The 23476-nt window shown below is 38.0% G+C and overlaps 1 protein-coding gene across 3 annotated transcripts; it reads left to right on the top strand.

Annotated features, from left to right (window-relative positions):
* Positions 1-1358: 1358 nt before the first annotated feature.
* Positions 1359-22929, top strand: spina (spindlin a). Of its 3 annotated transcripts, XM_028463142.1 has the most exons (9): positions 1359-1517; positions 12411-12512; positions 14380-14479; positions 16160-16378; positions 17017-17065; positions 17142-17277; positions 17364-17481; positions 17545-17778; positions 19938-22929. In XM_028463142.1, exons 4-9 carry the CDS (start codon positions 16372-16374, stop codon positions 20135-20137), a joined length of 744 nt encoding a protein of 247 aa, XP_028318943.1. In that variant the 5' UTR covers positions 1359-1517; positions 12411-12512; positions 14380-14479; positions 16160-16371; the 3' UTR covers positions 20138-22929. The 3 variants fall into 3 exon arrangements, with proteins under 3 accessions (XP_028318943.1, XP_028318941.1, XP_028318942.1); XM_028463140.1 differs by lacking the exon at positions 16160-16378; XM_028463141.1 differs by lacking the exon at positions 16160-16378 and having other exon boundaries at positions 1359-1572.
* The last annotated feature ends 547 nt before the right edge of the window (positions 22930-23476 follow it).

Below are 23476 nucleotides of genomic sequence, written 5' to 3'. Positions count from 1 at the left end.
TATAAATGACAAGGAAGCTTATCATATGAAATAAAAAGTAATTATTGTGTGGGGTTCCTGACCACCAAAAGGGAGCCAAGGGATGCAAATGTGTTGACTATTAAAGCAGTGAAAACATGAGTGACTTGCTGGAATTGCTGAAAATAAAAATTGCTGTTTATAAAAAAAGATAACATAAATTTTGACTTTACAGCAGACATAAATATACAGATATAGAAAAATAAAAACAAATAGAAAAAGCAAGAACCACAGGAGAGCAATGTGAATAGACTGGCATCTGATGAAATTTAGAAAAAAAGAAACAATTAACAATGTACTGTACATGTATTTTCCTTTGAATGACCCATCATAATTTCCTAATATCGATCATTTAATACGTCTTTTGTAGAGTGTGTAATGCACTGATGTGGGCTCAATTCTCTATGTAAACATGATTGCTTTTAATATGAAACCAAGTTAGAGTTACTTAGGGCTATTTACGACATGTGTGTCAAACTCAAGGCCCGGGGACCAAATCCGGCCCTTGAAGCTTCCAATTCGGCCCACAGGAGAAAGTAAAAATGACATCAAAAACTGGTGCTTCTTCAGTTTATATGACTTTGGATGATCATTCTTTTAATGTCTTATTTGTTGATATGTCTGTTGCGTTATTTCTGCTTTGGACCATGTATGTGTCTGAAATAAAGTGTGATGATGATGATGATGATGATGATGATGATGATGATGATGACTTATTGTGTAAATCACCAACTAATTCAGTTGTAGATATCTTAGTACTTCCAAATACACAAATCCAATGAAACTGCACTTTTTCCCAGGGCTCACAGTTCCCCCATGTCTTTATCACATGATGGCAATCTTTTTTAATCTGAATTTGCTGTAAACCAAAGACATTTAATTAAAGATCCTGCAGGGATCACTTATTACTTATTGTCGGTGCCTTACATACTTTAAAATACTATTATATGTGTAAATGCAAACTAGGGCACATATGATAAAATAATAATCTGCGGCTCACTTGAGATTAAAACTGGTTCATATTTTTGCTCCTGCGCTAAAATGAGTTTGACTCCCCTGATTTATAGCTGTAGTTTTCTGAGGATCTCTTCCATAGTCAAGTAAAATTGGCAGATACTGTGACTGAAATCAAAAATCCAACTGAATCAATAATTTATTTTGGAAATCTGTATCGACAACCAGCTCCAAAATAGACATTAGAAATATTTAAGTGACAAAATATGCAGTGCATTACAAAGTTTGTTGCACACCATTGCAGACAATATGAAACATAGTTATCTGGCTGTCCACTGTGAAGTCTCCGGCTTTTACTTTGAAAGGTCAGACAGGGTGCGGTTGTGGCTATGGTGTGAGTGTGTGTTTCCGCTTCGTGCTGAGATGGCCGTGAATTCTCTGTGGTTCCTGTGAAGTGAAACGGATTCTGTGGGAAAACGGTCGGAGGAGGACAAACCCTTTCCAGTCCAGCTCGGACTCCATCTTTAATGGGAGGAATATTGACGGTAAGGCCGAGAGCAGAGGACGCTCCGCGGCTGTCAGCTAGCTAGCAGTCCGCAGGTAAACACAGCAGAGCGTTCGTTTTGTAGGCTGCGTTCTCCCGCCGAGGGGGAGGGGCGGGGGAGCAGTGGCTCCCAGCCTGCTGCCGTGTCTGTGTGTGTGTGCGTGTGCGCGTGTGTCTTCTGTCTCCGTGTCTGGGCCCTTCTGCCTCTGCAGCATGAATGCAGTCGGACAGCAGCTTCACTGTCTGCAGTGCTCAAGCTGTTATCCGCCCCTCTTTTGAAATACCAGTGTGCAAAGAGCCGAGCAACATGGCTGACACTGGCCCTGCACGAACACATCATTCTCAGTGCGAACAATAACTGCATGTGTGATTATTTCCAGTGAGAAAGGAACCAGACTGAAGCTGCGTTTAGTGACTGCGGAAACATGAGGACAAAGGGGGGAGAGAGACAGCTGACTGAGGCTGCACAAAGCATCAGTGTGATGCATCACCTTTATTCTCACTACACCGCATCCACATCTCATTTTACACTCAGTTCAATGCATAGCCACAGTGAAGCTGCAGCTGATGCTGTCCAACAGTGTCAGTGAACCTCATTGACAGTCATTGCAACACATCTGCAGCACATCTGTCCTGCTCAGCCTGCAGTCCTAAGCAGTGTGCTCCCCTTGCAGTGATGTCATCCTGTGTTCATGACTTAGATGAGTGTAAGGCTGGATTTTTGGGATGTCTGTCAGCTGTCAGGATGAAGACACCACTGAATAAACCAGACATTGCTCTTTTCTGTCTGCATCTCACACACACGCTAACAAAATGCATTGTAATTCTATTTTTGTAGCAAGAAAAACAGAAAAGACATGTGGTCCTCTTTATAGCTTTGGGGTTTTCTTTTCATTTTGCCCAGAATAAATCAATGTTGTATAGTAGATACATTTCATACGCGTGAGATTAAAATGATGTCATTCTGATTTGGGAGTTGATGCAGCATGTTTTGGCTGCATGTTCTGCTTACAAGTCTGGCTTCTTTCTCTCTCTCTCTCTCTCTCTGTGTGTGTGTGTGTGTGTGTGTGTGTGTGTGTGTGTGTGTGTGTGTGTGTGTGTGTGTGTGTGTGTCCAACATCTTGAAAAAGGAAATTTGCATCTCATTGTCCATCTCCCTCATAAACTCCTAGCTTAACTCTGACTATGTTAATAGTGCACATCAGTGTTTCTGGTTAAACTACTGAAAACATGTTTTCTAGTGACAGGTTTTGGGATGAGACGTCTTAACAACAAACTGAAAACAACATTTGGCTGTAGTCTTAATTTTGGTTTACTTTTATTTTGGCGAGATACATTTTTCCCCCATGTAACTATTCCAGCAAGTTCATTTAGTCTTCTTTTTTAAAAAAAATATATGTTAATGTTTTGTTTATTCGGACAAGGTTTTTCAAGAAATTTTATCTCCTGACATGTTTCGACTGTCAACTGCTAGTCACCTTCAGAGGTGATTGCTTTGATGTATCCCAACGAGTTCTCTCATAAGGAAAGCATCAAAGCATTTTCTGATGGCTTTCATCATAAAAAAGCCATAAGCTGCATGAAAGGACACATGAACAGTGACCTAAAGCTGCAGAATGGACTAGGAGAGAGTGTAAAACAGTTATGAGATGCAAGCTCAGGCTTGATCACCCTGTAGCTGGCCACCTTTGATGAGGATGTCTAGTGTTTAAAAGGCCTAAACACCCAATGACTTAAAGGAACACTACTGATAATCCGTCCCAAATTACATCCTTCCCAGTTCCCATATCTGAGACACATCTCCCACGCCACTCTTCAATGGTAAACCTCATGTGACGACCATCTTTTGGCACAAAGGACAGTTTAACATCACGTCCCGTGTATTTTCTTTGTTATCCAGAGAGCAAGTTCACAGTTCCCAATGAAGTATGCAGGGCCTCTGATTTTGTGTTTCAAAATATCCCCAATTCCGTTTCATTGTCTTTCCTTGTTTAGATGACTTCATTAAACTTAAACTGGTGAAATTATACCAAACAAGCAAAATAGATAGGGTTAATAGTAGGGGTGTGTATTGCCTGGCATCTGGCGATACGATTCATATCCTGATACATAGGTCACGATACGATACGATATATCCCGATATTAGTGTATAATGCGATTATTAGGATTTTTTAATATATATATATATATATATGACTTAAACAACTAATCTGTAAATGTGTACACCTTCATCAGAGCATTATGTATGAAATATATTTTATTGGCATATTTTACACTCAAAACATTGGCTTTAACATGCTTTGTGCCAACAACTTCAAATAAAAAAACAACATACAATCTGCCTGTGGCTTTTAAACCAACTTTGACTTTAGTGCAATCTAACTGAGGTATATGCCTAGAACAACAAATAAATGCAGGAAGTTAGAACTTTCTTTTTAGATTTTTTTGAAAAAACATTTTTATTTATTTTTTTAAATAAAAAAAATCAATGTGGATGCATTTCGAATCGATCCGAGAATCGCGCGACGTAATATCGTGGTATATCGCTGAATCAATTTTTTCCAACACCCCTAGTTAATAGATTAAAATACTGTTAATAATTTAAAATTTGATATGATTCAGATTATTTATGAAAACTGGAGAGTTACGCTGAAATCACGCAAGATTACATCGCGAGAGCTTAACGTGTCCGTTAGCCACCCGATTAACATTAAAAATTCCATGGAAAAGTGTGACATGGTCCCAAAACATTATATGTTAAACCCAAATCACACTCAGGTTTTGTACCTACACAGCAAAGTGATTAGGGATGCTTCTTCTGTGACACGTCCCAGGTAAACTCATTACCAGTTCAGCTAAACCTCTCTTCATAGCAGAGCCTTTTTGGGTTGTAATGCAGTCATAATAATAATCTGAACCACTTGTTCATCACAACACATTAAAAACACACCTCAGATGAAGCTGTGCATTCATTTCCAGTCACAGGATAACATGATTACTACCCTAGATTTTGAGGTACAGTATGTGGGATGAATTTGACACATTTGTCACACTGTCAAGACATTCAGTCACTCATTTCCCAGTGAAAAATATCGTGTTAATTTGTGATATTGTCCCAAAACATGCACGGGAGGCTTTTATCCGTCATAATGGGGCCTGATTTTAAATAAAGTGAAAACAATGGGTCAGATTGCTTTTCTCCGTTTCACATCATTAATTCCATTTTTTCAGTCTGTTTTCCGTGGTCACGGAAAATCTGAGGACCTAAGTATGTGAAGCGCTAAATGGGATAGTCATGAGACCCAGTGAAAGTCAAGAAACTAGTAGTGTTCACTGTTCAGGGTCACCTGGGGCTGTTGTTGTTAGCATTACGGCCTAGTCACTCTGTTGTGTTGTCTTTCGGAGTGTCTGTGCATGTGTGTTTGTGTGAATGCCCAGCGATGGTTAAACCTGGGTGTGATGTTCATAGGCTGTGTTTATACTGTTAATACACTTCTATTCTGGGATTCACCGAGATGATATAGGTTCAAACTTGGAAGCTGCTCATACTCAAAGGTGGGCTCTGTTCTGGTATTTCTCAAACTGTGGCGGAAAAGGAGTTACAAACAACTGATTGTTGTTTGTAAGTTGAAACTGACAATCCACCATTAGGCTGTGTTTGGAGAAGCACAGATAGTGGTCGTTTACTAGAGTAGCGCCTTCGATTTTCCGTTTCAAATTTGCCATCTCCGTGTCATGGCTGCGTCAGCTTACACTTTTCCATTTCATCAGCTAGTACTCAGATGTCATTACTTCCTGAAACTGTGATTATTTTTTATATTTATACACAGCAGAAATGTGCTGAGATCAAGCATGAGATTTGACATCCAGCCGTTTGCTACACTTAATACAGCTACACATTAGAGCAACCGTTTTATGATGAAAAATATGCTGGAAACGTGTGATATTGTCCCAAAACAGGGTTTATTTAGTCCTTGTCATATTTATTTCTATTTCAAAAAATGAAGTCCATCATATTGTGTCATATTGCGTCAGATTTTGTGCAAGAATTAACATTTCCTTCTCTCTGACCACTCGTTTTTGAAGATGATGGCTAAGAAAATGTTCATATTCTGAAGGATTGCGCTGGAGCATCAGTAGAAAAGGAGTTTACTACGATACAAAGTTAATATTTAAGGATATCCCAATTATTATTTAAAAACTTTGCATTTGTATTTAGACATTTACTTTTTTTTTTATCAAATCAGCAGAGGATATCTGTCAATCGCTTCGATCTGCATCTTTACTTGTAACATATACAATAAAATAAACAAACACTAAAGAAAAAAGGGCTGTTAGAAGTTATATTTTATATATAATTAAAAACATGTTATATATTCTTTAAAATATATAACACAGTTTATTATATGTAATTACCATGTATTTTATAGTTGATTATATATAATTAAGTAAATCAGCAGCTCAACCATAGTGCTTTTGAAATTTTTTACAATTCAAACTTAAAAGCAAATGTGCTGTTTATGTGGTTGTAAAGTGTGGGGATGAAAGTGTCTGCGAAATACCATTGAAATGTGATGGTGTATTTTAGAGTTCCGCTTCATTAAGTCTCTATTTTATTATAGGGATGCGCCGAATATTCGGTATTCAGCCAAGCGTTTATATTTTATTCGGCTTCGGCCACAAATTTTCATTTTGGTGCATCCCTATTTTATTATTATTTTTTACTATTTTAATAATAGATTATATAAAGTGAAACATAGTCATTAATTAGAAATGATTTGATGGTGTCATTAAAAACTATGTATCAAACTATCTATTTTAGTTACACTGATATTGGTATCCATATAGAGTCCGATATAGTAAGGTGTGTACTCACACTTGTGAAAAATACTGCCTTCTGCACAATAGATTAGAATAAGATTAGATTTGACTTTATTAATTCCACTATGGGAAAATACATACAACCGATTTAACAATACATAAAAATTATATTAAAAAAATGTAGACTATGTAAATTAGTATGGTGGATAATAAATAATGTACAAAAACATTATACAACAGCACTTATGGACACAGAAAAAACACTGAAGGATTTTAATATTCCAAGTAAAAATTTTTCAATAAATGTGATTTTAGTCTTACCCAATTGGATTTCGTTCATTAATTAGCCACTTTGGTATTTTGTATTTGTTAATGTTCTATTCATACTCTTTCTGGAAGAGTGGTGGAGACATCCTTAGTACCGGTATATAAAAACATTCATAGTAAAACCATTCTGTTTTATTCTTTCATTTTGCATTTAAATAACATGTTGTTGTCCAAATTTATAGAAATTTGGTTTAAAAAAAGTGAGAAAAACAACTTTGCCTTATACTACAATAAATAAATTAATGACAAAATTATCGTCATCTGTTGTGCTAGAGGCTTAGATTGATAAAGTTGCATGAATTGCTGCATAAATCTCCATTCATTTACCTTGTTTCTACTAAAAATCATTGAGTTGAAGTATATTAAAGGCTGCTGCACAGAGACATACTGCTGCTGAGTGGAAGAAATGTGTTTTCTAAGAAACTCACTAGAAGCAGACTGACACTAACAGCATGTTCCTTCTGTAACCTAATAGATAGCACCACAAGAAAACATACAGATGATTGTGTTGGAATAGAGAAATGAAACATGAAAAAACTCCTTTGATGATTCTTGGTTTAGTCTGTACGTTAGTACAGAAACACTGTTTCAAGCAGCTTTATTCTACTCACTGACTCAAGGACTGAAAGACTCGATGGGGGTAGTGCAAGGACTTGATCTAATCCAGATGTTCTGGTGGAGGACAAAGTAAAGCTTTCAGTATTTCTGAGGTTGTTCAGCAATAACTTCATGACAGTTCAAACTGCTGCTGCTCTACAGTTTTCCTGTGTTGAAAAAAATACATTCAGACAATTCAGAGAAATGTTTGCTTCTGGGTTATTGGGTGATTAGGATTAGAAATGAGTCATCCCCAGACACCCAGACAGTGGTAAGGAGAAGAAAAATCCACATTTACCATACAAATTCCATACTAACTTGTTTAAAAGAACTATAGTAGGGCCTCTGATTTTCTGGGATTACGGAAAACAGATGGAAAATACAGAATTATCTTCCTGAAACAAGCTATTTGTCCTCTCACTGAAACATAAATGAAGCAGAATAATGGGTAAAATACGTTACTTTTATTAAAGCGTTGGGATTGCCTCAGCTCCTCAGGATATATATTTCCCTATGGTGTAATAACGTTTGAATCCTACATTTTAGTGCTTAGTCGCATGTTATCCAGTTACTTGGACATTCTGACATTATTTCTAAGAAGAACAGGAACATTATGGTGGATGGATTTTGACTTTGCACGACTTACCAGGAAAGGATAAAGGGGACGCAGCCCCTCAGCTTAACAAGGACACCTTAAAAAGGGAAGTCTACGCTACCACGGCAACCATCGGATGCCTTTAATCTTCTCAGAGTAGCTGAAGTTTCTTGAATGGAGCACTTCCTTTAATTAATCACTTCGTCTTAGTTTGTCAAACATGTCGACCTCCACAAACTTGAGTTTAAAATGTTTTTTATTGCATCTACAGCTTATTCCTTATCGACTTATTCCTACTAGGAAAGCTTACAGAGAATAAACTTCTAGCTAAGCTGTCTTTGTAGTTTGGGTTGAGGATTCCTTCAAGTATCCCTTTGTGTGTCCACATGCAGATGCGATCTTGTGAAAAATGCTGCTAAACCTTTTGGCCAGGCCATCCATGTGAAAGGTTAAATAGAATAAGTTCTGATGAACCACTGCCAGGCCCGCGCCGAATAGCGTGTACCACGTTCCCAAGAATTCAGTGAAATGACTCGATTCCACCAAGTAAAACAAATTAAATTTGTACAACGTAAAATTGTAATCTACTGTACGTTGAATTGCCTTTGAAACGATATATCACATGACTATCTCATCATATTCATTCATACCAAACTGCATTCCGATCTAACAAGAAATAACAGAGGAGTAGTCATTTGAAAAATGGGGCCCCCGGGGTCCCCCTAATGCCCCCGTGACACGTACGGGGTAATGGGCCCTATTTCTATATTGGTATATGTCAATGAGAAATCAACACTCTTATTTTTGGGAGGGGGCTGCCCCTTGAGTCCCCCAAATTGAAAATCGGGCCCTAGGTGTCGATTGTACACATCCGTAGATTATACCTACCAAATTTCAGCCCGATCCGTTCTCGAACTACAGAGGAGTAGCGGTTTTAACTAGTGTACACAACAACAAGAAGAAGAAGAACAAAGCGTCCATTGGCCACTCTAATTTGCAACTTTTTACCAATTTCTGTGGTTTTTAAAATCCCATTTCACCACCTTTTCCACCATTTTTGGCCACTTTTAACCCATCATTTTATTTCTGATTAAAACAATGATTTACATCTTTACCTCTGTCTGTGAAAGGTGCTATAGAAATAAGACATTACTTACTTACTTACTATATACTAAGGCCCAAATATGTGTCTCTCGCACCTTTAATTTGGGGGTCACGGGCTGAAAAGCTTGAGAACCGCTGCATTGCAGCACCTGTTTTACAGCGAGTGTTAATGTGTGATATCATCCCAAAATGTGTTAGGCAGGTTTTAGTCCGTGTCATATAGCTATTTCTATCTCAGGAGGTGAACTCTCATAATTTCCACCTCTTGTACATACAGGCTATGTATCATGTTGATTTTTGTAACTGTGGCTCAATCGAGGGGCTTATTTGTGCACATGCAGTTTTGGGCTGAGATATGCCTTTCTGGGCCGCGGTGAGAAAATATGGAGTTAGACTTAAAAAGGAAAGATTTACTGTCATCCAGCATCACTCAGGCCTTGACGACAGCAGATGATGAATCATGTGTTGCTCAGGGCAACAGAATGATGGTTAGCAGGAGTTGCAGCTAAACTCTGTAAAATGTCGTGTGTGTGCGTGTGCGTGTGGTCAGCTGCTTTCCTCTGCAGGTGAGCGGGATGTGTTTGAAGTGAACACGTTCACTGAGCTGATGAAACCAGTTTTTAACACGGATGTTAGATGTTTGCAGGAATGCTGCGGGATGCTGGTGAACACTAGATTTAAAGCAAGTTGAAATTCCTTTGGCTTTGATAAAAGTGTTAAGGCAGGAATGTCAAACTCAAGGCCCGCGGGCCAGATCAGGCACACCAGATCTTTCTATTCGGCCCTCAGGAGGATTTTGTTCTCAATGAAAATTACGGAAAAAACATGAATGACAATCGTTATCAATCCGTGTACTGTTCATACAAATTAACAGTATGGTTATTTTGTTTTACTGACTTTAAACCAAAACATAAATACTGAAAAATGAAAAACCAGAAAAGCAACATTTTCCTGTTTTAAAATTAAATCTTCTGTTTGTGTGATATTTGGTTATTTAAAAACTGGGACGAGAGTTTCATGTCTTAAGCTCACCACACAGAGGGGACCCACAGACGGGGGCAGACATAAAAAGGAGCAACGCATAAGTCACATTACTGATGAACTGGTGAATTGAAACATTATTAATACATAAATAATTGTAAAAAAAAAAAAAATGATGCTATGAAAAGCATTAGGGCTGGGACGATACCCTTTTGTCCCGATTTGATTTTAATCCCGATTCTTCGGTGCCGGTTCTATTTAAATTGCGATTCTGATTTTACAAGTATTGTGATTCTACAGTGACGATTATCATGATTTTTTTCATTATCCAAACACATAAGTTGAATCCTGATCTTCTAGAAATATGTCACATTTCCAAAAAACAATGCACACATCACATCACATTCAGTCATTCACTGATTTATCATTATTTATTTATAATTTATTATTATTCATACAGAAATAAATAAAATAAAACCTCCCATCAGAAAGGAGGTAAACAACATGTACAAAAACCAAATTTGTACATAGCTTTTTGAAGTTAGTCAACTGAAACTTTTATTGTTCATCAAGTGCTTTTGAGGGTCTAGTTTTTTGTGTAGCAAAAGGATCTGGTCAACATGCTGGTAGTTAGGCTGCTCCAAAAGAGAAGGCACAAGGTATTTCAGTGGAAGGATTGGCCTCATTTTTCTGTCTGAGCTACATTTAAAATATCTCTTTTCCCCCTCATACTAACGACAGAATAACGTTTTGTGTGGAAAGCCTGATTTTATTAACTTTGTGGTGACAATTTGCTTTTAAACACAGACCATTTATGATATGAACCTTATTCAAGCTTTGACCAGAATCCGACAAAGCAAAAGTGAAACCTACAGGTCCGACAGACATTAGGTATTTATATCCATGCCCGACCTGAAACTGACACTTAAAACCTATTTTTTCCTCATACAAATGACATATTTACATTTGTTTTAGTGGTAAGCCTGCTTTACTACTATTAAAATGATGCTGACATCAACAGTTAATTAATAAAGAGTCAAAGAAGGTGTTATTTAGTCAATTTATCATAGCAAACAACTGAAGCATGTGATCACACACTGATCGTGTGCGTTTGATCAGAGATGATGTAACTCACAATTAAATAATATGTAATTTATGAGACTTGTGAGTGTTTGATAAATAGTTTGTTGAACTCAGCTCTAAATGAACAGCGGGAGCAGCAGCGGTGCAGGTGTAGACGCTGCAGACGCTGCAGGTGCAGGTGACCTCTCTGTATATCCACAGCTTTCTCATTATTAATCTCTGATCAATGAATGGACACATTTATACCGTGTGGTAAACGGAGGCGATGGATACGCACGTATCCTTATATATTATTACGGATGGTTTAAACACATGGAGACTGTGATATCTCATTAAAAATACGGTACACATTAAACATGTAATAAGACAATGATTTTCTATTGTCAGTTGTGTGGATTTAAAATCATATTAAAACATTTACCATGATATTCTATTTATCTTTCAAAATACTGTATTAAAGTGGTATTTAAAGCATAATTTTGACTCATTTTTAAAGCATCACTAAATGATCTTTAGTAATGATGACGTGGTTTCATGAGAATGTGTCTGCAGCTTAAGCCAAGCCTGCTGCTTAAACCTGGTCGGGAGCAGGTTTAACCCACGGACTGTTACTATAGTAACCAAGGTTTTTTCCCGTTGATGAAACCGCCGTTCCAGTTAGAACCAGGCTTAATGCAGCCGGACTCTCAGGTTTAACCTGGACTTAACCCTGAGCTGGATTTGATGACAGAATGTGACGTACTTAAGCTCTCGCTCTAATTAATATCCAAATATCTCACAAACAGAACAAGATTTGGCCATTATTATTTTAGTTTTAAAACAGTTTATCTGGTTTTTGATATTTCTGTATTTCCGTTTTGGTTTAAAATCAGTAAAACAAAATAACTTCACCATTTATTTGTTATTTTGATTTGGTTTTAAAATGAAATAACCAAAGAACGAACAGTACATGGATTATTATCACTATATAGTCAGTTCTGGAAATCTGTGATTAAATGTTTTGTCCTTTTGTAGACCCACTGGATCTGTAAGTTTTATTGCTTGTGTAGATATTTTTTGCACATTTTACATGAACAGAGTTTAATGTATATTTGTTTGTCGGCATTAAAACAAAGAGAAAAGTGTGAATTGACAGATTTTATAGGTTATTATTACTGGTTAATATTACTGGTGCAGCCTACTAGAGATTAGTGTGATGGGTACGTGACACCTGAACTAAATTTACTAAATTGAGTTTGACACATATTACTTTGAAGGTGAATTTGGTAATAAAGATATCAATCATTTCCTGTTGATATAAACCCTTTCATCATGATTTGTTTATCTGTGATTCTCAGCACTGTTGATTTTTAATCTGTTGTTTTTTTTTTTTTTTTTCCTACACAGCTTTCATTCTGGTTCGTGCTGGAGAAACAAGGCTAAACCCGAGCCAGGCTGAACATCCTCTCCGTCTTCATCCATCCGTCTCCTTTCAATACTGGAGACCCGGTAATCACTGCAGTAGCACGATCGTGTTGTTTAGCTTTATGTACACTTAGGGGCAGATTTAGGGGTATTAAAATGTGCGCAAACGTCACTCCACGTCCTAATAAGGTTTATAAACTCCAGGGAATCAGGACTGCGTGTCTTCAGCGCTTTCCCTCTGATGAAGATGTAAAGTAGGCGGATCTCATAAGGGTCACAAAAAATGGTAGGAGGACATGCAAGTGGGCGTAATGCAATTCATCAAATCTGGAACTGTTTGTGGTGATTGTTTTAGCACCGGAAAATAGTACGACTGACAAGCAGGTGCAAACACACGCAGAGATTCACTGCAGTAAATGTTTACACAAAACACAGCGGAGATGAAAAAAAAAAAAAAAGGCTCCAGTTAACCTTTCTAGTATAAGAAAATAATTCAAATAAAACAACAGTCAATATTAACAGCCACTGAATGAGAAAATAAAGTGAGTAAAGTGTGCGTGAGGGAGAGAAAAAGCTGCACACCAACGGTTTCTGTCCAAATGTGCCTTTTTTTCATGGACTGATCAGAGCAAAGTTACAGGACCTGATGGAGCTGCCACATTAAATAAGGGGGGAAAATGTCATTAGGTTTTAAAGTTGTTTTAAAAAAAAAAAATTGTATTTGTTTATGTAGTTTTCTACATTATTAAATGTATGTGCAGCAGACAGAGAAGTCCATCTGTCTCCAATTTAACTTCTTAAAATGTCATTGTGTGCTTCTGTGGACTCACGTCTCCTCATTGAACGAGCAAAACGCTCATTTAAATAGGGGCGGTCTCCACCACTTCTGCACGTGCGCTAATCATTGTTGTAATCTTAGTGAATTCCTCGCAGCAGGTGAGGAAACTCCTTCACCAAAGGATTTAGGGACGCAACTGGTTTACCACCCTTTATTTCAGATCTTAATGATTCCGCCCCCGAGTTTCATCCTAATCAGATCTGAATTGTGCATTTCACCACGATTTTTCTAAAAAACAAAGGGGATGTCCATACATTCAGACCTACTGTATGGTTATTAATAGGCTAAACTGTGTGGTGTTGACTATCAAGAGACAGTGTGAAAATACAGAAGTCACACAATGGAACTGGCCTGTTATTTTCCTAAAGGAGAAACTTAAATATTACTCAACAGTGCTTATATTAATTAGCTTTTCCATGATTGGGATCATTTAAAGCAGACTGGGCAACTGGCGACCCTAACATTACTCCAAAGTGACAGAAAATATTGCATAAATAATGCAAAAAAATATGCAAAAGGACAACAAATATTTACAAAACTAACTAAAATATACAAAAATGACTAGAAAAACGCACAAAATAGAAGATATACAAAATAAGAACAAAATACGCAAGAGGAAAACAAACACAAAATGACGACAGATGACACAAACAACTGAAACATATGAAAAATGTCTCAGAATACACAAAATGGGAGAAATTATACAAAATGACAACAAAAATACACTAAAGGGAAACAAAAATTACACAAAATGACAACAAATGCAACAAAATGCAAAATGATAAAAACACACAAAACCTTTGTTCTTTCCTAAGATCAAAGCCTTTTAATTTAACAAAATGTGACCAAACCAAGGAAACCCTTCAAAATCAACAGTTACATAATAATACGGTAAAGTCAGTCATGTCATATATGTATATATATAAACTATCCTCCAAAATAAGAGCACAGGATTTTAAAAAACATGTTTTATGTAATTGTGGATCATAAAACACACCAGTCTGGCAGCTAGTTTTGGAGACCTCAATAAAGAGTGTGTGTGCGTGTGCGTGTGCGTGTGTGTGTGTGTGTGTGTGTGTGTGTGTGTGTGTGTGTGTGTGTGTTGAATGGTAGAGCGGTCAGTGTTGTAGCTGTGCTGTTGGGCAGCCTGGCTGCCGCCCTGCCTCCAGATGAATGAAGAACACTCCGGGACACAGAGACACAGCTGATACAGGTGAACACAAACTCAACATTATGAACTCGGTCAGAACTAGATGTGGAATCAAATAATTAGTGGGGATGCAGGAAGCATTTTCTTCTGTCTGCTTTAACTCCTCCTACACCGGCTGTCCGATTTTGAAATAAACTAAAAAAATAAACTATCAAAAAATTCAGAATGTTCCTGAGATTTATGTTATCACTTTTATAATTTGGAACTTTAAAAGTTTTTGACTTATTAAATTTTTTCTTTCCCATTCATTTCAATTGGAAATTTCAGCTTTTTCAACTTTTAAGCCCTTCATTCCCAGCCATTCCTCAACTGATTTTGACCATTCAACCTTTAACATGTTCAGTTACTACTTTCAACCTTTTCAATTTTTTTCAACTCATTTCAACTTTTTTTTAGCCCATTTCAATTTTTTTCAAATCATTTAAACGTTTTTCAACCTTTTTCCTAATAATCAGCTATTGCTATGTTAATGTTAGCTAATGCTAGGTTAATGTATTGCTAGACTAATGCTAATGCTATTGATGGGTGAATGCTAATGCTAGGGTAATGCTAATGTTAGGCTAATCCTATTGCTAGGATAATGCTAATGCTAAGCTAATGAAGTGCAACGCGGGCCAGCACCTGCATCCTCACTTGCATTTTCTTCAGGAAATGCAAATATTCTGGTTACTATTATTATTTTGTTATATCTGAATGTAAATGGATTTAAACTCATCTATTGTTGAGCTAACTTTGGTCACCTGAGTATGACCATGATAGGTGAAGAAGTCCAAACTGTCCTGATAAAATATTTCCTCTCAATGGGACTAAATGTTCGAAGACTTCAGAAAAACTCTCCTGTTGTTCCCCAAAGAAACACATATCTGGTGTAATGAGTACTAATATATCCTACTCAATTAGAAGTATTGTTACGTCATTGAAATTGTACTCAAGTACAAGTGCAAGTAAGTCATACATAAAATACAAGTAAAAAGTAGCTGAATTAAATAGTAGTCAAAGTCATAGTTACTAGTTACTTTCACCCTCTGTTTATTTTTGGTAATAAATCTTGCCACGGTTTCCTTGCATGCAGTAAACATGTATAACCTTAAAAAGGAGGAGGTGAAATCTTGCACAGTTGGAACTTTATTTTCCACAAAGGCATCAGTATAAAATAAAAAGTTTGTCAAAATGTAAAATTATATATATATATATATATATATATGTGTGTGTGTATACACAAAATAAAAAAATTACACCAATAAATTCAATTTTAAATTTTAAAAAATTCCCAGGCTCTAAGTAGAGCTACATTTATGAACTCTAAAACAGTGCCACACCAAATGAAACCCCAACCTGAACTGAAGCCTGGACGTTGATGAGAAATGGCATGACTAAGAACATATGGATTATGTTCGATGTCCCATGAAACGGAAATAAAAAGATAAAAACAAAAATAATAATTTACTGTTTCTGTTGGATGTAGAAATGTATTACACTGAAATGAATTACTTTATGTACTTAAAGGAGCATAGGGCAGAATTTGTAAAAAAACAAACATTCATTTTAAGTCTTTTAATGCTAATAGTTAATGAAGCGCTCACAACCAAAGAGAATGAGCCCACACACATTCCTACCTATTGCCTTGAACAGATTGTGTGATACATTTTGTACTGCTGTTCTGGGTACAAAGTCCCCGCGCAGTTCGGCAGACATGATGTCAAATGACACTGATGGTGACGTCAAAAGATGCAAGTGCACTTTCGGCTTGGAGAGGCGTCCCACTAACCCGGAAATAAAGAGGAAGGAGAATAAGACGGCTTGGAGACTGTAAAAAGACAAGCACAGTGGACTAAACTACTGTTTGGTTCCACAGATGTACGCAGAGGCATGTGCATAGGTCTTGCAGTAAACACATGAATGGTGAGTAAATAAATAACGGTGTCACAGTTGGAGTGTGGATTGGGTCACACTTTTTCGTCCGAGTCCGACTCAACAGTGAAAATCAAAATTTTTTCCTCAAAGAATTGACATATTTACGTTTGTGTTAGTGGTAAGCACCGATTTTTTTAACAACTGATAATGTCAACATCAGATCAGGGTAACAAGCGCACGTCAAACACAAACCGGTGCAATGCACGCAAGAGACCCAGCATATCTATTTACATAATCCATGTATCAAAAATAAGGATAATCCATGCAGAAAAAGAAATGTTTCAACGGTGTATTCCTTTATAACTGTCCTCTGCTCCATTCTCCCTCTCCATTCTCTAGTCACAGTATCAGCTGTTCTCCGGTGCTAATCAGTTGATGCGCACCCCCGAGCCAGCTTGGCTAATGGCTGCAGTTACACTAACGACCGTGGTGTCACTAGGGTGTCTGATTTCTTGATCCTGCCCTATGCTCCTTTACTTACAAATCAAATTACTGATTTAGAAATATACTCAAAAGTACAAGTAAGTTACGTAACCATAAAATGAACTAAATTACAGTAACGTGAGTACTTGTAATCCATTACGTTCACCTCTGCAATTAATCATGACATGTAATGTGTGTCACAGGACATGCAGGTGTTTCTGCAAATATGATGAAGAAAAAGAATCCACACAAGTAAGTTTGCACTGCTAGTAACTGACCCTCATTAATTTGTTGTCTGACACTTTTGTCTTATGTCCATTTCTTAAAGAAAGCATAAGAGCAATCTTGGCCCAACCACCAAAGTCCTGTCCCAGCCCCGACGTAACATCGTCGGGTGTAGGATCCAACACGTGTGGAAGGAAGGAGGAGGCCACGTGATTTGGAAAGGAACAGTGCTCGACCAGGTAAGCTTTCATTGCATTTAGACTTTTTTATATCAGGTGCTTCCGTCTTCTGTTTATGAAACTAAAGCCGTGTCGATGTTTGTCAGGTTCCAGTGAATCCGTCTCTCTATCTGATCAAATACGATGGGTTCGACTGCGTTTATGGTCTGGAGCTGCATAAAGACGAGAGGGTTCAGGGTTTGGAGGTTCTCCCTGACCGTCTCGGTAAGATTGAACACAGAGTTGGTACCGTCGGTGTTGATCACGATGTTGATTTCCTGCCCTCAGCTAAATCCCGTCTGACGGATGTAAACCTGGCCGACACCATGATCGGTAAAGCAGTAGAGCACATGTTTGAAACAGAAGAGGGTCCAAAGGAAGAGTGGAGAGGGATGGTGTTGGCCAGGGCTCCCATTATGACCACCTGGTTCTACATCACCTACGAGAAAGACCCAGTGCTCTACATGTACCAGCTCCTGGATGACTACAAGGAAGGAGACCTCCGCATCATGCCTGATTCCAGTGAGTGAACATACACGTGTTTTATTCTCTGGAACAGGAGATCTACTTCAGTGCTATAGAAATCGATGAAATGGCTGAACATCTCATTTGTTCTGCAAGTTTTTATAAAGTTTCTGACTTTAGTCTAATGCGTTTCCTGTTCTCAATGAACCTCCCGTCACGTCTCCCTTGTTAAAGTGCAACTAAACCCTGAGGCTTTGGCTGACGTGCGTCTAGGCTAGAAATTAAAAAAATGCCACAATTAGGGGTGGGGCTCCAGTCATTCACTCTTTAAAGGCTTGTAAGAAATTTCTAGCACATGGCTGTGCTGTTGTATGATCAAAACAGAAAGCGAAACGGAACTTATGAGTAGAGCATGTAATGCTGTTGTAGAACCAGCTCAAACAGCCCCCCCCCCCCCCCCCCCAAAAAAGAGAAAATGTAGAACATGATAAATTTGTACATAAATGTTTTCAAAATAAATGTTTTTCTGATGCAATGGTTATTGCATTTTTTATGTTACTAGTGAAAAACTGACAACAAATGAATGGCCACATGTTGAAGAGTAACTACACCCCAAGACCACTTTTGTTTTGCTGGATTTATGAAGTAGTGCTGTTGAGTGATCCTGGTCCAACTCTCAACATTTTAGTCACCAAGTATTTCACTTTGGCATATTTTGTTGTAAAATGTCAGTCACTGCCTTCTATGGGTTCAAACCCAGCTATTACAATTGATTTTTTGCAATTGGGTGGGAACAAGATCATGTGACGTTTTGGGACAATCTTGCATCACAAACAAACACTTTTAGCCCTGCCCCTTTTCTAAAAAATGTAATGAGTAGGTTGGATTGAGAGAAGAGCGAATAGAGAGGTATACTGAGTTATGAGCAGCTCATTAACATTGCATAGATTGTTCATTGGTGATTTTATAGTATAGACTAGGCGTGTCTTAAAAGCACCAGGAGCCCCGCCTATAATCAAGACACTTTTTGAATTTCCCTTCTAGTGGCAGGTCAGAAAAAAGCAGGGGTTTAAATACCCTTTAAGGATTTTCAATGTTAGCGAGTGGTGAAATAACTCAAAGTTGGGGTCCAAAATTTAAAAAAAAGTTACATGAAGAAAATTTGTTTTACATCCCAAGAAAGAGTCATCTTTATGCTATAAATTAAAACAGGTCAGATCAGCTGAGACGCATGCAAAGTTGTTTACTGAACGCTTAAACAGATTTGAGCTCCAAATCCCGACAACCTTTTTTCCAATTTTGAGGGGTTGCCATGGCCACCAGATAGGATGTATAGGCTGGGCGATAAAGACCAAAACTCACATCTCAATATTTTTTCTCAAAATGTTGATCTACGATATTAATCTCAATATTTTAAACTAAAGTCTTACCAGAAATACAATTCTGGGTTAAGTTTGCTGATGATTTTTCTCCTCCAAGGGACAACACGTGTGAGTTCTCTAGTGTGGTTGTTTTAGGGGAAGGTCTGAGATAGGACGCATTTAGAACTCCATCTAACTGTGCTTTTCATGCCGTTCTGAGAAGTAGTGAAAGGAGAGACTTCTGAAATGAGTATTTTATTACAAAAGTAGCTAAGAAATATTTATCTCAGAAATATGGAACAAGTCTAAAGGACAGTTTGACCGTACTCTGAATAATATTAAATACTTGTATGATGGGATTTGTACTGTATGATTGTATACATCACAACAAGTAAAAAATAAATAGATATATCTCAATATAGGTGATTATGTCATTTTCTAAATCGCCAAAATAGAACAAGCGATATATCTTGAATCGTGATATATTGCCCAGCCCTAATGTATAGCTGATTTTTTTGTATATTCTGAGAGAGTAGGAAGTAGAAAATGGAAGAAAATTAAGACATGCAAAAATCGACACAGTAGTAATCATCCGATCAAACAAGAGTGTGCCTATTGATAATCACAGAAACATTTGTTAAAATTTCAGAAATTTTTGAAACCGAAGTGCGTGGGATGTCCTGAAAATGTGTTGAAATGACATGGAATGACCCATATCCAGTCTGAACGTAGCCTTTGTCATCATCACCAGATCTGGAATCTGATGAGAGAAAAGCTAAAGCTCATTTCCACGTGCTTTCTTTAATTGAATCATTCCGTCAGTTTGAACAAACATGCCTTTGCTTGAATCCCCAGACGACAGCGTCCCAGCAGAGAGGGAACCGGGAGAGGTGGTGGACAGCCTGGTGGGCAAACAGGTGGAGTACGCCAAAGAGGATGGAGGCAAGCGAACGGGCATGGTCATCCACCAAGTGGAGGCCAAACCCTCTGTCTACTTCATCAAGTTCGACGACGACTTCCTCATCTACGTGTATGACCTGGTGAAAACGTCCTAAGACTCTCTGCACGTCTGGAGGTCCCACAAAGTGGCAGAAACTTTTCACCGTACATGATAAACATCTGAAGCATTTTACGCACGTGTTTTCTCAGACCATCAAAGACATAAACACACACTCAGAAACAGACTGTGGGAGGTAAAGAACACGTCGGAGAGGAGGAACAGACCTTTCAACTACAAACAGGTCACCTAACCTTTTTATAGGTCCGAAACCCCGACCCCCTCTGAAAAAAGAAAAACAAAGGTGTCCAAACGTTGTGATGATTCTTTAAAAGATTTAAAAATGTTCTTTATGCTGAATAAAAAAGGTGGTTTTAGTACAAAAAAGGGAGGGTGTGTAGAATATCACAGCTGGTAGCTGATTAGCATTGCTCACAGTAGCAGAGTGTGCTCTGCTATAAACAGGCAGCATGTTGAGGAATATCTGAAGTAGCAGCTCTTTATCATTCTCTGCTCCGCAGCCGACGAACAGGCCTGGGATCAGCAAGCAGCTCCCCCAGCCCAGAAATGTAGCCTGAAGCTACGACCAGGCTTCTCTCTAAAATCACAGACCCAAAAATATTATTGAAAAAGGAGGAGTGAATGTTGGAGGTGTGGAAGCCCGTTTCTGCTTAGAACAGGAAGCTCTGAGAGACGAGTGAACAAAGCTCTGACTTTATGAGGCTCAATGTAGAACTGCTGAAGCTCAGACTGAGCATCAGGATGGTGACGGCCAGGGGTTGAAGTGCCAATGAGCCGGACGTGGTTGTTGTTCTGAGTGTTTCACAAAGTGTTGCACATCTGTGTGGTTTCTGGAGCAGCAGTGAAGGTTGGACAGACGGATTCATGATGATTGAAGGGCAGATGGAGCACAGCAGCAGCAGAAGCTCCAGTTCACACTGGTTCACCAAAGCCAAACCATCAAAGGTTGGAAACATGTTGATTGAGATTTGGTGTCACCGTCATGAAAGCTTGGATCAAAAACTCAGGCTAATGGTCTTGAGTACAGTTTTAATTGACTTTAAAACTTTTTTTTTATTTAACATGTGATTAGTGCTTAGTGCTGCTCCCGTTAATAGGTGGATTCATCAATCAGCAGTTGAACACGAACCAAGTACCACATTGTGAAGGTCTGATTTCCCGTGTGGTGTTGTTCAGTATTTGGGTCAATGGCGTAAATGGATCAAAGTACAATAAAAAACATAATTAAAAAACAAACTTAAAGTATAAGGAAAAATGAATGCATTGAGAGTAATTTTAAAGATGTTTTCAAAACAGTAGTTGTGGCTAGACATTCACACCACATATTTTGCCACTTTAAATAACAGAATAAATTACAGCTAAGTATTGGTTTAAAATAAGAACAACATATAGGAGATTAACTACATATATAGTATATCTTTATGCATTTAAATCTTTTTGAAATGCAGTTGGGTAGAAAATGTAGGTGTGACGTCATTGACCCGTTTATCAAAAGTGAATGAATGACAGTCATGGATGCTCAAGGTTGGCTGCTGTGGTTCCATCTGCAGACGGAGCTCATCCTGGTTCTGATTCATTATACAGTATTAATTAACCACAGAATTGTGTGGTCATGATCAATCATTGCAGATGACAATACACTGATGATTCCATTGAGCTGAAAGTCAGCTGATTAGTCTTGTTTTATTCCAAGCAGAAATGGGCTTTCACACACAGACAATGCGTCCTCATTTGTGGGTCTCAGCTCTGAAAGAGTGACGTCGTCTCTGGTTTTATGGCTTCTCTGTTCAAGTGAGAACTGGGCACGAGTTGTACAAAGTAAAACTGGATCTTTTCATCTCATCGTGTGCTTTTTACAGCAGCTCTACATCATTTATCAGGTCAGCAGATCTTTAACAGTTAAAAACTGTTTTCTTTCTCGCGTTGCCAAACCTCTCCTGTTGTGCAGTTGTTTGATGTTAAAGAGGATCAGACCGACTTTGGTTGTTGTAACTTCACTGCAGCGTTTGGGTTCAGGAGTATTCATTAACGGAAAGATGAGAGGCCTTTGTTTTTAAACAATGATGATGCTTTTTGACTGCGAGGAGAGAGATGATGTCATTTCTCTTAAGGTTGTTTTTTATGTGAACGCATTGGACATTAAAGGCTATCAGTGAGACGCCCGACCCTGCCTCAGTTTGATGTTACTCAATGAATTACTTTTCATTTACGTACGAAACAATAATTAAAGATGCACATACACATGCAAGATCTGATCAGTATGTAAAGAAGTTCTGCTGTGTGATTATTCTAAACCTAATGCTCTGAAGTTTCTGTTTTTATATCCAACTTCACTCACTGGAATTCTACTTTTGAGGCAGTTGGGCAACAAATGTTGAGAACAGCTGCTATTAACACTTGCAGAAGACTTTAAAGCCCTGCATTCTAAAGTTGTGACCTAGAAATGACAATGGACCCAAATATAGTTTGGATGATGGAGTGGATCGCGCGTTGCCGTTGGTTACTGAGGCAGGGCGTGGCTCCTGCTGCTCATGGGGAAAAAAAAAAGAAAAAAAAGGCAGATTCTGCCAGACAACTGTAGGTGTTTGCATCTGTGTATCCGTTTTGGTTTTATATTGTTCCAGCTGTGCAATTGTGACCATCTCTGCAGGTGCCGTTTGGATTAGTTACCAAAAGAAAAGCCTCCAGTCAGCTCATTTTGCTGTTCTAATGATGAAATATAATCGTGGTTATTGTTGGAATGACTTTGGCCTTCTGTTATCATTCTGCCTTCAACTTTTTGTTTTTGTATGATTAAAAATGTGTGTTAATTTTTATTGTCATTGGAGAAACAAACATTGTGTGCTTGTCTCCTTCTTTTGCAGGTTTCTTTTAAGATTAATGAGACATATATACACCTGTGATATGAATTCATCAAATTATCTACTTGTGATTTGAAGCTTACACTTTCTACCGCATGCCATAAAAAATCTGTTGTATTTTGAGAATAGTTTACCACACAAATTTCCACAAAGCTATGACCATTTTCTTGCAATTTGCCCAGATTTTCCACAATTATATACAATTGCATGGAAGTTGTTTGACAATCGAACGCATAGAACACGGAACACAAATAAGAAAAATTGCATTTTTGTTTTTTTTTGCCTGCACTTAAATTGAAAAAAAAAATCTTCACCAAATCTAAGCGCTCTACTTTCTCCCTGTTGGTCTTCCCACTGCAGACTCTCCTTGGCTTAAAATCACCATATCGTTGAACTGTTTAATTGAATATAAGGTCAGAAAGGTAATTAGCCACCTCGCAACAGCAGTGATTGACAACCCACGTAGGAGCCGCTCGCTAAATCACCCTCCCGTCCTGCCTACCTCGTGTGTCCAT

The sequence above is a fragment of the Gouania willdenowi genome, chromosome 12, assembly GCF_900634775.1.
Source record: "Gouania willdenowi chromosome 12, fGouWil2.1, whole genome shotgun sequence".
NCBI classification, from domain to species: Eukaryota; Metazoa; Chordata; class Actinopteri; order Blenniiformes; family Gobiesocidae; genus Gouania; species Gouania willdenowi.
The sequence above is the reverse complement of the archived record's forward strand: the minus strand, read 5'-3'. Positions and strand labels throughout refer to the sequence as shown.

Bases quoted from the DNA above. Each gene is read 5' to 3' on its own strand.
- spina (XM_028463140.1), top strand. From the start codon at position 14,440: ATGAAGAACACTCCGGGACACAGAGACACAGCTGATACAG. The intron at 17,278-17,363 runs GTAAGCTTTCAT...GATGTTTGTCAG, and splicing joins AAGGAACAGTGCTCGACCAG to GTTCCAGTGAATCCGTCTCT. The intron at 17,779-19,937 runs GTGAGTGAACAT...TTGAATCCCCAG, and splicing joins CCGCATCATGCCTGATTCCA to ACGACAGCGTCCCAGCAGAG.